This window comes from Lytechinus variegatus, chromosome 8, assembly GCF_018143015.1.
Source record: "Lytechinus variegatus isolate NC3 chromosome 8, Lvar_3.0, whole genome shotgun sequence".
Taxonomy (NCBI): Eukaryota; Metazoa; Echinodermata; class Echinoidea; order Temnopleuroida; family Toxopneustidae; genus Lytechinus; species Lytechinus variegatus.
In genome coordinates, this window is record NC_054747.1 from 22,520,671 (window position 1) to 22,534,377 (window position 13,707).

The following is a 13,707-nucleotide window of genomic DNA, read 5'->3' on the forward strand; positions in this document are numbered from 1 at the left end:
TTCAGCCTGGACCATCCATTTATTAAAGTCTACAAATGTTTGAAAGGGCATCAAAGCTATTCAGAGGGCATCTGAGACCATGACCTTTGGTTTTCACGTTAGGAAATAGGAATAATGGGAAATTTACAATAGTTCTATTAAAGTCTTTATCAATCTGGGCCATGGTACAGAGAGGGTTGATGATAATGTCACTCTTACTTGTATCCAGCCAATACATTCATGAATGATGATTTCCCTGCTCCGGACGGTCCCATGATAGCGATCAATTCACCGGGTAGAAAACAGCCAGATAGACCATTTAATATCGTCTTGCATTCTAATATGAGAGACGGCATAGGAAAGAGAAAACATGGTGGAGATGGAGATTAATGAAGAAAACATGTTGGAGATGGAGATTAATAATTGGTAAGCCAGAGAGAAAGAGAATGGGGTAGAGTGAGTGAAAGAGGGAGGAGGGTCAGGAAGGAATAAGAAAGGGAGAGGGGGAGGGGTAGTCTGCAGGAGCAGACCCTGATTGAAATTCTGATCAGCAAGTGTGTCTCCATGCAAAGACTAGCACATACAAAACTTGAGCGACTTCAGTACACAAGACATGAGTAGGCTGCACATTCAGACCCTTAACTCGAGCGAAGGGTTTGCACAGCAGACTAGGGGAGGGGGGAGTGAGAGGAGGGGGGGGGGGGGCGAGAAGGAAACAGAAAGTGGGAAGGGACAAGCAGAGATGAAGAAAGACACACAGAGCAAGAGAAAGACTGAGAGACAGACAAAAAGAGAAGGACAGACAAAGCCGAGAGAGACAGACACATGGACAGCAAAGCAATAGATGGAGGGAGAAACAAAGAGCAAGAAAAGGACTGAGAGACAAACAAAAAGATAAGGACTGACAAAGCCGAGAGAGACAGACACATGGACATCAAAGCGAGAGATGGAGGGAGAAACAAAGAGCAAGAGAAAGACTGAGAGATAGACACAAAGAGAAGGAAAAGCCAGAGAAAGAGAGGGAGAGAGGTGCAATCCAATGGAATCGCAAGACTATATCGCGTGAAAACTCAGCATTTGCGATGCTGGCTGTGACTTCCATAATTCAATAGCCGTCTGCATGACATGAATTTTACATTTACTCCCAAATACAAACCGGGTGTTGAAAGCAAATCGGCTATCTCAATACGTCATATCTCACTATCCTTGAGGCAACTGTCAAATCTACTATGAAAAGCTATTGGAAATGCTGTCTATGTAATGCTCATTTTTTTTTATTTTCATATTTTTATTTGATTTACATTGTGCTCTGCCCTTTTATTTTTGCTATGAGAGAGAAGGAGGTTTGTTTTGTTCTCTTTTTTGCAAACAGTTATGTGTTGTGTTTTTTTCTTTTTTCTTCAATCGAAATTTTATTTCAATATTGTAATGGTATCTCAAGTTCAATGGCAGACTAGCTGATATGAATGTCTTCAAGGTAAAGGAAATATTGAATGGCGAGATGCCAAGAAACAATGAGCTTTTTAAGGGGCTACTCCAGGCCTCATATAATATGATTTGAACAGATAAAGTAAAATCTTACAAATAAAACACTGAAAGTTTCATCAAAATTGGACAAGGAATGGCAAATTTATGATATATTTTAAAGTTTTGCATTATTATTGTGAAGCAATTCTATGCATGTGTCCATGCAATGACTAAGCTGACTCTATTGCATTTTATAAAACAAAATTATATTCATTCAAAGTTTCTCAACAAATTGAAATACAATTTGGATTGACAGTAGTGTTGTATTTTTACTGTGTACCAAAGCTACAGGCCTGAAATGGAATTAAATTGTCAACAACTACATGAGATGTCTTATAACATTCATTATCAGTTACCATACACAAAGGTATAGGTTTATTCATGGCTAAATATATCACCATGCCCATAATACATAGTAGACCAAAAGAGATAACATATCTCTTATAACACCAAGCAATATCATTCATAGAAAAGAACTTTGTTCTCATATAGGCTTAAAGCTCCATGGGCTTACCGTACTTTTTAAAACCCCTTTACTATAGTGGAACCAGCTTATGGAAGCGGTCATAGCGGTCTTTGAAGCTACGATCTTCAGTGCAAACCAGCTTGGAATTGTACCTCGCGATGTGGTTTTCACCCGCAAGTATAATAGTGTGTGTATGTTGGAAGTGCTACCTGTGAACACAACACTTGTTATCATGCCTACACTGCGGTTTGGAATATTGCACAAAACATGTGATCCCCCTGAGAGCGTTTCCTTGAAGTCAAGACCACTTTTCATGAAGACTTTCTGGAAACTAATAGGAGATATTCATGAAAATGCCATCAAAAAATATCTTCCACACTGGTTTCGTGAAGTGCTTTTAGGGGAAATAAGTTCAGAGACCCATCTTAATTATACACAGAATTGCGATTGATCAATCACAATTTTTTGTAAGGGGCCAAGGGGTGCCATTTTTCAACGTTTTATGTCCGACAAGTTTTTGGGTCCCATCTTACAAAGAATTAAGATTAATCCCATCAACTTCAAGTATATGGAAATCCATCCATGTCATATTTTTTTTCTTCAGGAAATTTGCACAAAGTCCTTTGCAAACAAAGAGAAGCATGCTGAATTTTCAAGAAAACTATAAATGTAAGAATATACATCATATCTAGAAAACATTTTGAACAAACATGTAAAATAGATGTTGATGTTGCTGGCTGTCCACAGTTGTGGTTGATTGGATCAATCGTAACTCTTTGTAAGACGGGGCCCAGATCTGATACCTTTCCATGAATTTCATTGGCTGAGAAGCATTGTTACCATGGAAAATGAGACTTGTTGGATAGAACGTCTGACAAATCCTTTCATGAAACGCTCCCCTGGAAAGTAGATCTATGTAAACAGGGTCAAATGCAGCTGTGCAAAACGTTTCACTCAAGTTAACAATGGTCTGCATGAGCAGCCTATTATGCTGTGCATATTGAAGGCCCTCATGAATTTAAACAGCAAGTTTTGTATGTGCTAGTCTTTGCATGGAGACCCACACGTTGATCAAAGTTTCAATCAGTGTCTGCACCTGCAGACTATGCTTGAACTAACAGTGACTTGTTTATGATAGGAAAGCAAAATACATTTATCATCATGAAAGTGTTGATAGCTTCCTTGTTTCTAAGTGCCTATTGTAATTTAGCTGTATACGGTCATGTTGATGAATTGATTTATCTCTGCATCAGATTTCAACCTTCAGTATCTAAATGGCGACAATGACACATTCAACCTCTCTCTGTCTCTATCAATAACGAGTCTTTGTGTCAGTCATTTATTTCACAGGGAAGTTTGCAATGAAGAAAAGTTTTATGTGTAAGAATACCAAAATTTAAAAAATATTGGTAACTGTTTGAGGAAAATCCATCAAAAATAAAGGAATCTGAAGTTTTTAATTTGTGATGTTTTATACAAGCAGCTGTCTGATATGTCATGTAATGCACACATTTAGATTTTTTTATAGATTTATGATGATTACATGTACATGTACAAGGTTTTTTTTCTATCTGGGGTGGTGTTAAATAATTTGTCTGTTGATACACCAAAGATATTTTGTCCATTGTCTGGAGCAGATGAAAACGTACTATGGAGCCACCCCAAAATTTTGCTTGTCCTCTGTATCCGTTATGGGTACGTTTTGTGTCCGTTGGCCAGTGGAACCAGGCCATAAGGTTATCATGAACCATAACTTTAGGTGGGCCAACATACCTCTTTGCCTCTTACAGCAGCTCCCGCCGACCTGGACGCTGTACGTGATATCTTCAAACTCTAGTTTGACCGGTGGTCTACTGGGTAGGTTGGTCAGGCGTTGGGTGTCCGGCGTCCTGGCTTCGTACTTCTTGAGGGTAGCCATGGGGCTTGGCCCAGCGGATAGAACAAGCTCTGGGGATTTCCTCTCTTGCAGTTCTGTATTGGAAATCATAAACATGGAGGTTAAATTTCTACATGTAGATGTACATGCTAGTGATGCTACAGTACTTAATGCATGTTTCATGTTATTATTCCAATTATAGCCAAGCCACTATACAGTGCGTACCAAAGAAAAGTTTACACTTTGAAAAAGCCCTGGGAATAAAAATATATACAACATGTGGGTGATTTTTTCACATATAATATTGGATTTGGGTCTCATCTATCCAATGAAAGTAAAAGTTTTGACAGAATGTTACACTTGAGTGAGCTCTGTCCATTTTTGTAAAGCTCGCAGAAATCTGTTTGCGCAGAAATGCTCGTTTTCACGCTGTGTCAAGGGGAAAGGGCGATATCAAACTTACTCTGCGAAACATTTCTCATACATTTTCCTTGCACTTTCAGTCAATTTAGATAAAACGGATACATTCAAGCATTTTGTAGCAATTTTGCCACCCAAATTGAAATTTCAGCACTTAGTAAGCACAACCTTTACCCTTTTTGTGCCAGCTGGATCTGAGGACATAACTGAATCTGAACAAAAGTTTATATCAGACATCTTCAGCATTTTTTCACTAAGTTTTTATCATTTAAAGTGGGTTTACATTTCATTTTTCATTTAATACTTGTTTCTCCACACTTTTTCAAAGCTTGGCAATGATTAACAAAATGAAAATCAAGCCTTAGCCATTACATGTAAATCACAGGTCAGTGTAAAGCAAATATCGTCACGATGGCTTTGGTGTGTGGGGGAGTGGGGTGGGGCGCAATGCACTCTTCGAAGTGTTTTGGGCAAGGAAACAAGTTTAAAAGGGTGAAAGATATCTTCAACATGTTCAAATAAATTTTACTAGCTAAAGTCTAAATGTTTTTTATGATTAAGGTCAACTTTTGTTCGCATAACTATTTCAAGGTTCTGCGCAAATCATTTTTCACTAACTTTTCAAAAGTAGTTGGTGCTCACTCAAGCGGAAATATTTCTCGACAGTTTTATCGTCATTTACTTAAATGGATCTGTACGAATGTTAAAATGTGGAAAAGTCTTCAGAATATTACAAATGTATAATTTTACAGGGTTTTTTGTAAGTGTAAACTTTTTTTTGATACGCACTGTATAGACGTTGGAGCGTTCAAGGTAATCCGACCAGGTAACCCATTCCCCTCACCTGGGTTGAGCCAGTGCGAATTGTTTTTCATGCTGAAGTTTACTGACATCGGATTTGAACCCACGAGTTAGAACCACTGAACCAACATACATCCACACAGATGGAAGAGGAAATATAGGGAGGGGGGAAAGAGGGAGAAGGTAAAGAGGGGGGTGGGGAGCAGAGGTAGTCTAGAGAAGTGGGGGTGTAGAGAGAGAAGCAGAGCCAGGAAGACAGAGAGATACAGAGAATATTGGGATAAAATCCCTGCAATCCCTGCAAGTCCATATCATTTGTAAAAAACATCTACAATTTATCAAAGTTTTTCAAATTCAAAGAGGTAATATCTTTTATGTTTCATGCTGATTTTGTTCAGTATCTCACAATCCACATAAAAACACACTTTTTATTCTTTTTTGAGATTCAGCATCTTAGTACTGATCCCTAGATTACCCAACTGTAATTTTCTTTACTCTTCAATGCAAAGTACGTTACCAGGGAAACATCTTTATTCACAAAATATACATAATATGAAATGACTTTTAGTCATGCAGTAGGGGGCATGACACCATCAGCCAGCCTATATTCATAAGGGCACGCTTATAGCGTTTCAACAAATATTGCCAAACTTGAATATTGAGGTTGAAATTCTTCATTCTCTAATAAATAATGATGTTGATGCAACTTTGGGCTTTGATTGTTGACATTTACTCTGTATGATTAATACAGCCTAATGTACCCCCGTTGGCTCTAATTCTGAAGGTGGTTTTGAAAATGGTCTGTTAAACCCATGGTTTATGCAGATTTCCTGTATAAATTATTCTTATTTTAATACCGCGTATATTAATTAAATATCCAATGCTGATGCGCACTTTGGCCAAAAATCAATTGAAAATCATCTGTTGAACCCATGGTTTATGCAGATTTCCTGCATAAATTACTGCATACAGTAATAAAATATCCAGTACCGATGCGCGCTTTGCCACAGCGCGCCAAATTGACACCTGTTACCATAGACAATTACGCTATTTTATTCATTAATCCACTGTTTTAATAGTGAACTCACTAATTGTTAACAGTGGACTTAAAACATAAAATAGCATACTTGACCATGGCGCAAGGCATCACTTTGGCCCACTGTGACAAAGCGCGCGTCAGTATACAAATAGCGAATAGGCAGGAGTGGGATGGTGGGAGATTTCGCAAGAGGTGAAAGAAAGTTGCTCTATTTGAATTGAGCGTTTCTTTTTTCACCGAATGCGAAATCTCGCACCATTGCACAAATAAGAATATTCGCTATTTGTGTGACAGTACAACGCCTCGGAATCTAGCGAAAATATGAAATAACAAGAGTTTTTCCCTCCAGTAATCTATGAAAAGGGAGCAAAAATATTGAAAGCGAAAAGCAAAATCCCACAAGCCAGGCCCACAAGCGCACATGATCTTGGACAGCATTGCGCATTTAGCCAGCGGGCTGTACGCGCATTGCCACCTACATGTAATTCAATGAAATCGCATTATGACGTCACCTCCTAAGGCCGTGTATTGGTACATTTGGATGGTACGTCTTGTGTGCAACGGTACGAATGTGTGACATTGAGCCTCCCATTTGCTCGCATAACCTAGTGGGTTCTACCGGTGGTTCTCAAAACCACCTATGTGAATTTGGGTCTTTAAATTGAGCCTGGGCAGTTTGTACATAGATAGACTCTTAATGAACATACTGCCATGTATTGAGCATTCATTATCATACATGTCACACACCTTATAAACACTGATGCATCATCAATTATGTTTTAATAATGCACTGCCAGTGGGGACCGTTCCAAGGGGAAAATAATAAAATGGCCTCTCATTCTAGATCTCCAGGCTTGTAATTATATGAACATTGATATCCATTTTTAATATTATGAAATAGGAATAATATGCAGACTAGATATATCTTATCAAACAATACAATCATGTGAGTCAGAGACCCTGTTGAATAGGGCTCAGGGGGCAGGGGGCTCCCCATATTATTCCAAATGTTCAATGAAAAAGGCAGGAAAACAAAATACAGAAAAAGGGGGAGAAGAAAAATTATTAAATTATCACATACACTTTCAAATAAAAGCCAATACCAACCACTATTCATTTTTTTTCTGTTTTCCCTGAAAACACCTTTGAGACGAGGAAAGAGGGGGTGGGGAGGTATTGTACAGATCTCCTCTGACGATCTCTTTACTTTACGGCAATGATGTTGTGTGCCTGTTCATCGATCAAAGTAAAGACCATTGCTGCTCTCCTTCAGACAAAATGACATCTCTTGGATTTACAAGAAAGACAATGTAAAGCCTTCTGGCCTAACTTCCTAACATGTATACTGCATGCATACCATTTGTGACTGGTATAGAATATGTTCACATCTTGCTTAGATCTGGCCCAGGAAAATAGGACAAAATAGCAATATGGAGGCTGATCAAAGGGACAATGCACAGTTTAATACACATTTAAAGGGCACAGGAAGATATTAGGATACCATGCCTTTGATATGAGGCTCTTTCTTTTACTGAATGAAAATCAGAACTGTTGTATACTTTGTAATGTTTGTGTGTTCTTTATTTTGCATTTTTTTTCATTGAAAATAAATGAATTCAATTTCATATTTACATCCATGTACATGTATACTACCCCAGAAATCATCCTTTGGAGAAGCACCAATCATTATTAAATGCACCTCTTCAGAGTTTTACGGGTGGTGTTTACGATCAGCATTTTGATAAAATGGGAAAGAATGCAATCATGTTTGAACTACATTTACCCAAAACTTTCTTTTGTGAAAACACACTCTGAATAATGTATGCATGATTTTATTTTTGTGCACTTAAAATGGCAGTGTTTAGGATTAACATTGAAAGATAAATACCAGTTGTGGTAATAATGCTCTCAAAATGAGTCCAAACAGAATCCATGGCAAAAGAAGCTGCTAAAAAAAGAGCCAATGGAGTAAATAAGAGAGTCGAAAGGGGCCTAATCTTTCGAGCCTAGCAGAATCTTCTTCGGAGGCAAAATGACAAACATATAAAGTGGAACAACCACAGACATTCAACAGCAACGCTAGAAACAAGGAAGAATCCAATGAACTTACCACCAAAATGTTTGTACAGTGTATGTATTTAATTTCAAACAACATGCGCCAAATTGCTCTGGAGAATATGTGTAATTGCTGAGAAATAGCAAAATAAGCACAGAATTCTATCAAATGTCCGGTATTTTTCGAGGCAATATTACTACTGTCCTACATATGCTATTCTGTGTTAGTGATCATCAGAACTATCAATTCTGAGCTAAGATTTCGTTATTTTACAAAAATATGTTTAAATTAATGTACCAGACCTAGATGTATCATATTTCAACAATTAAGCTGTATTTAAAAGCCTTTCTAAAGAAATAATTGTTTGATGCAACTACTGTCTTTAACCTTTAAGGGGTACAACCATCATTTGAACTGCACTTCGGCCCAGTAATGGGAAGCACACATGAACATGTAAATACAGCCTAAGATCATACTTTAAAACAATGTATGCTTTCTCTATCATCAAATCCCTCTACTGCATTAGATTGGATAAGCTCCCATCTCCCAGATGTGTGTCCCAGTCAAGGGCGCATTATTCATGCTTCTATTCATCGCTCACCAAACGGGAGATATCACACCACTCTTCAAGATTGGATGTACAAGTAGTGGAAAATGAAAACCCACTTAGCATACATCTACAAGTAATACAGTATCTAGAATATGGAGGATTCATCGGGCTGAACGAAGCGAATGGAGAGGTGAAAGATTTCGAGATGAACAAAACATTGTCAAAGCGAAGACAAAAAAACTTAGAGAGACTGTGAAAGAGAGAAAAGAGGAGAAGCAATAGGGGAGACAAGGAGCTGGAGAGGGAGGGGGGGGGGGGCAGATGAAGAGAGATTGCTAATTAATTAGATCATGAGAAAGAGGAAGAGAAAAAGAAAGAGAGATAGAGTGAAGGATCAATTCTTGTAGGAATGTGATAAACCTATATGATAATGAGGTAACGAGAGAGGGGAAGGGGGGGGTTAATTATTAGAACATGTCAATGATATTTGAAAATCCATTTCCAATCCAAAATCTGCCAATTTCTTTCCAATATTACAAAATCATGTGTTTTTGTTTTCTTTATCTTCTCCATTATTCTTTTCATCTGAAAAGCCCTTTATATTTCAAGATTTGATTTACTACACGTACAATATAAAAAGAATAATATGTAGGGAATTTATGTCAGGCTAGAGCTGGAACTTTCATAATTCCATTGCATTTTTATGGATCTATAGTGTGTCTGATACAGTTCAGGAGCAAAACAAAATAAGGTTTTATTACAATACCACACAGAACACTGTACAGGTAATTGCTGAGCAGCAGTATACTTCACTGTAGTCCCATGCATTCAAACGGGTGGAGGGAAATTATAAATGTCTAATGCACTTGCTAATGCACGGTGATAGATGTGGCAAAGTACAGTGGATAGAAACAACATGTAACGATGAGTGATTAGGAGTGCTCTAGAGAGACAATGCTATCAGTGGTTAAATGATGCATCTACATGTACCGTTATACGTTTGGGTGGGGGTGCTAAAGGGAGTAAGAGGGGGAAATTAAGTGCAACCCAGTAGCTTAATGAGTCACAAACTTCGAGGGATCCAGACATGACGTATGGGGCTGAATTTCTAAAAATTGGCCAGCGAGTAAGCAAACATGTTCAGTCCTGATACAGAAATCTAGTTTTGCAACAGATTAAAATTTGAATCATTCAGAAAATATTATTATATAGGCCCATTTGAAACCTTTTTGTTTCCTTATCTTCCCGTTTTTCCTTTTTTTTCTTGGTCATGAAAACTTTAGGGGTCAATAGCCCAGTTTCCTCCCCCATCTGTAATTCTGTACACCAAAGATATACAACAAAAACATAGCTAGATGAAAGTAATGTAAATTGCTCTCAATGAAATAGGCCTATGCTTTGCGAACCCTTGCTCATATCACTTGTTCACTGCTACCACCCTGCCTGTGGGGAATCTACAGGTAGGACTATGGTATGCCAATGTTGTACAGAGCACACACATTAAAAAAATCACTAAAATATAACTTTTGTGACCAAAATTACTAATTTTCATACAGTTGCAATTTATTTTTCATTAGTAACTTGGGAATAATTTTTGTATTCACCAGAGCGCTCAAAAACTTGAATTTTTGGCATATTTTCTTGTACGCCCTCTATTGGTGGAAAGTAATATGGCAAGAAAATTTTCATTTTTTTATCTCTATTTGTAATTAATAAAAAAATAATTCAAAGAATCAAATTTAAATAAGAGTCAAGTTGTATGAAAAATAAGTGTAATGGAAACTCTCATTGTAAAAAAATCAAGCATTTGCCCCAAAGAAAAAGAAAAAATAAGCCATACATTGCCACCCTTATTTTGCCACACATGGAGATATAAGTGAGAACAAGGTTATATAACCTATTTTTGGTAATGTGAAAGCAAACTACGCGTAATTTCCCCGAAAGAAAATACCCGCTAAATAGTAGGTACTTGGCAAATTTACATGAACTTTCGTGGGGATTTTTCCAAGGTCGCAGCCATTTTGGCGATGTGAAAGCAAATTACGGGAACTTTTAGCCCAGCGTGTCGTTGGGCGCGGCGGCGTGGGTGGCTGCTGGGCTAGTGATTTTGAATCTCACTCCTTGCCTGCTTATCAGACCACACTGCGCATGCTCGTAACTTCGGGAACTTATCCCGAAGGATGTGTTCCAGGGCGGTGTGAATGCAGGAATAATTTATGGGTATTTTTTAGCCTTAAAAAGTTCTCATAATTTAACAGGGATTCTTGTGATCGAGGCGGTTTGAAACCACCTAAAGACAGAATGGTTTCAAACATTAACATTTCATGGGTCATAATCATAAATAAACTGAAATTGTTAAACAAAAAAAAAAGGTTACAACAACCTATGTAAAGACAAAACAGGTGAAAATAGATGAATATTATTTGATATTTTTTTTACTGCATTGATTGATGTGCATGTATGCAATGCTGATCTGTAAACTGTATGATTGAAAAATTATGTAATTACTCATGTATACCACACATTAGAAATATGTAACATAAAATTGAAATCTTTCACAATTTTTTCTAGTACCCCAAATGCAGTCCCTATGAAGTTATCCTAAATTACAATAAGAAGGTGTATCGTAGAACTACATGTACAAGCTACATGTAGGTAAAAGAGTGTTCAGTCCAACTCCAATATTCTTGGTCAAGACAATTATTCTAATATGGATGGTTGGTCGGTTGACTGCTTACCAATCCAGGTGACCCCCACTGCTACAAGATTAAACCAAACCCCAGGGATAAGGGAACAATGATTGCAGATGACCCAATTCTTCTCTTATACAAAAAGGATCTGTTTTCATCAGCCAAAGTTTAAGAATTGCTACATGTACATGTACATGCAGCTATTTCTGATCCAGGGGAAACTGGTCCAAATTACTGGACATGGAGAAGCAATGAGCATGGGGTTTTTCTTGGTACATGTATCATGTACATGTAGCTAGAGATCAGAAGTCTTTTATTCTCTACGGTCAATCCATAACACAATCTATTCCAAGCTTCAGTGTTGCCCCCCCCCTCGAAAAGAAAAATAATAATAATAATTTAATGAATAAATTTTACTGAAAATTTGCACAAAATCCACCAAGTGCGTGCAAGAAGTGAGGACTTTCACTTTCTTAACAAGCTCCCTTGCTTTCTATCTTCTCTGAATTTTTTTCTTTAAAATGCATCCTCTTGCCCACCACCCCCTTCCCCATCCCTTATCCCCCCCCCCCCCCGGAAAAAAATACATTGAAGGCCACATGCTACATAGTGAACGAATGGTCTAATCATAGCTCCATGGTCTAGTGGAGACTTGTCTAACATGTGCATGTATAGAGGAAGGAGCAGAAAGCATCTTGTTGGCTGAATGTAATTATTAGTATGCATGCATGAGAGTCTACCGGTGCAAGAATGAAGTAGGAATTTTCATTAAAGCTCTAATGGAAGTGTGAAAGTCAGTGGCGGATACAGGAGTTTGAAATACATCGGGGCTCAAGAATTAAGATCAAAGGTGCTTCTGTTGCATATTACAAGACATTTAAATGTATTGTTTAACTGTGTAAGCAGCCGATTTAAAAAATTCTCAAACCAAGATTAAACATGTGTACAAGTGCATGTATTAGAACTAATAAACCCTGAAAACAACCATTATTGAGAATGAAAAGATAAAACTACAAGGCAAACCCCGATTATATGTAAATAGGCGTCTGATAGACACCTAAATAGTACACAGTGACATATTGTGTAGTGGATGAAATTCAGATGGTGTTTCTGGTCACTTTACATTTCAATTTTTGAAGCACTAAATAATTATTTTTGAACGCAATTTTTTCTGGGCTTCATTTTTGTAAAATATTGCAGACACAGGTGACAAGTGTGACATTCTAGCTCAGATGTTTTAAAAGTCAAAACAATTAACCAATCACTTTAAATATAAGCACCTTCACAGGCATAAGAAGCTATAAAATTATCCACTAAATTTCAGGACTTTTCAGAGAAAAGTTTTAATCCTTAATGAAACCCCTAACAAATGGTAAAAAGGACCCCCTATTCCCATGACTTTTTTTTCTTACTCCTGGGTTTATGCATGAACTGAGCCCCTAAAACATACCTTCACTAAAGATAATTGGGAAGACATGCAGGAAAGAAGACCAATTGATTTTTTTTGGGGGGGGGACAAGACTGAAGCGGATAGTGACTGTCAATGTATACCATCATAGGAGGAAATAGAATCCTGTTTTCAGATTGCATTCAAATCCTGCAAGGAATTCAAGATTAAGTTAATCCCTAGATAAGTACACCTGTGTCTTCCTGCTGTAAAATATACTAGAGAGTTAGTTTCCTTGGTGAGTGCTCAGCAACAAAACTGTAAAGAAGTGATTAAGAGGACGAAGAAGAAATCCAGGACAAAACTGCTCATTATTCACCAATTTTCATCAAACCCTTCTTGGTTGCTCTTTTTCATGATGCGAATTCAACAATTGATACATCATTGTCTATATGTAGTTGAAAATCTTCTGCATCACTATGCAAATACTCCTTACTGTAGCATACACACAAAGAATTTAATGACTTATGACCAAAAAGAAAATACATCATTAAGTTACTATTGTAGAGATTCAAAAGCAATTATTTAAAACAAAATAACACATCGCAAAAGAATGAAGGTTGTGCGAACAAACATTCCTTTTTTCCTTGAAATGATATGGTTATATAGAAAGAGAAGAAGGAAGTTCATTATAAGCTCAATATATAAGATCAATTACCTCCCCATGCCTACAAATCTCTATGTATGTGCCAAAACTTATGTACTCAAGGAGCTTCAAACAGAGCTACTTTAGACTTGATTACAATCTAAAAAAGCTGCTGATAAAATAAGACACTTCCTTTGTCCTCTCAGTGTAAAATTTGAACCTTCAAAGAAACAGGAAAAAAAGGATTCTTAACAATTATTTGGAACCATT

The 13,707-nt window shown here is 37.3% G+C and overlaps 1 protein-coding gene across 1 annotated transcript in view; it reads right to left on the reverse strand.

The window, feature by feature from the left end:
- The window catches only part of LOC121420169 (ATP-binding cassette sub-family G member 4-like), a 56,034-nt gene that overhangs the window by 24,410 nt on the left and 17,917 nt on the right, over positions 1–13,707 (reverse strand). The window contains exons 3-4 of the mRNA XM_041614715.1: positions 3,746–3,943; positions 199–316 (exon numbers count right to left, since the gene is read on the reverse strand). Coding sequence (XP_041470649.1) covers positions 199–316; positions 3,746–3,943 — 316 coding nt within the window. The remainder of the gene's footprint in view (positions 1–198; positions 317–3,745; positions 3,944–13,707) is intronic.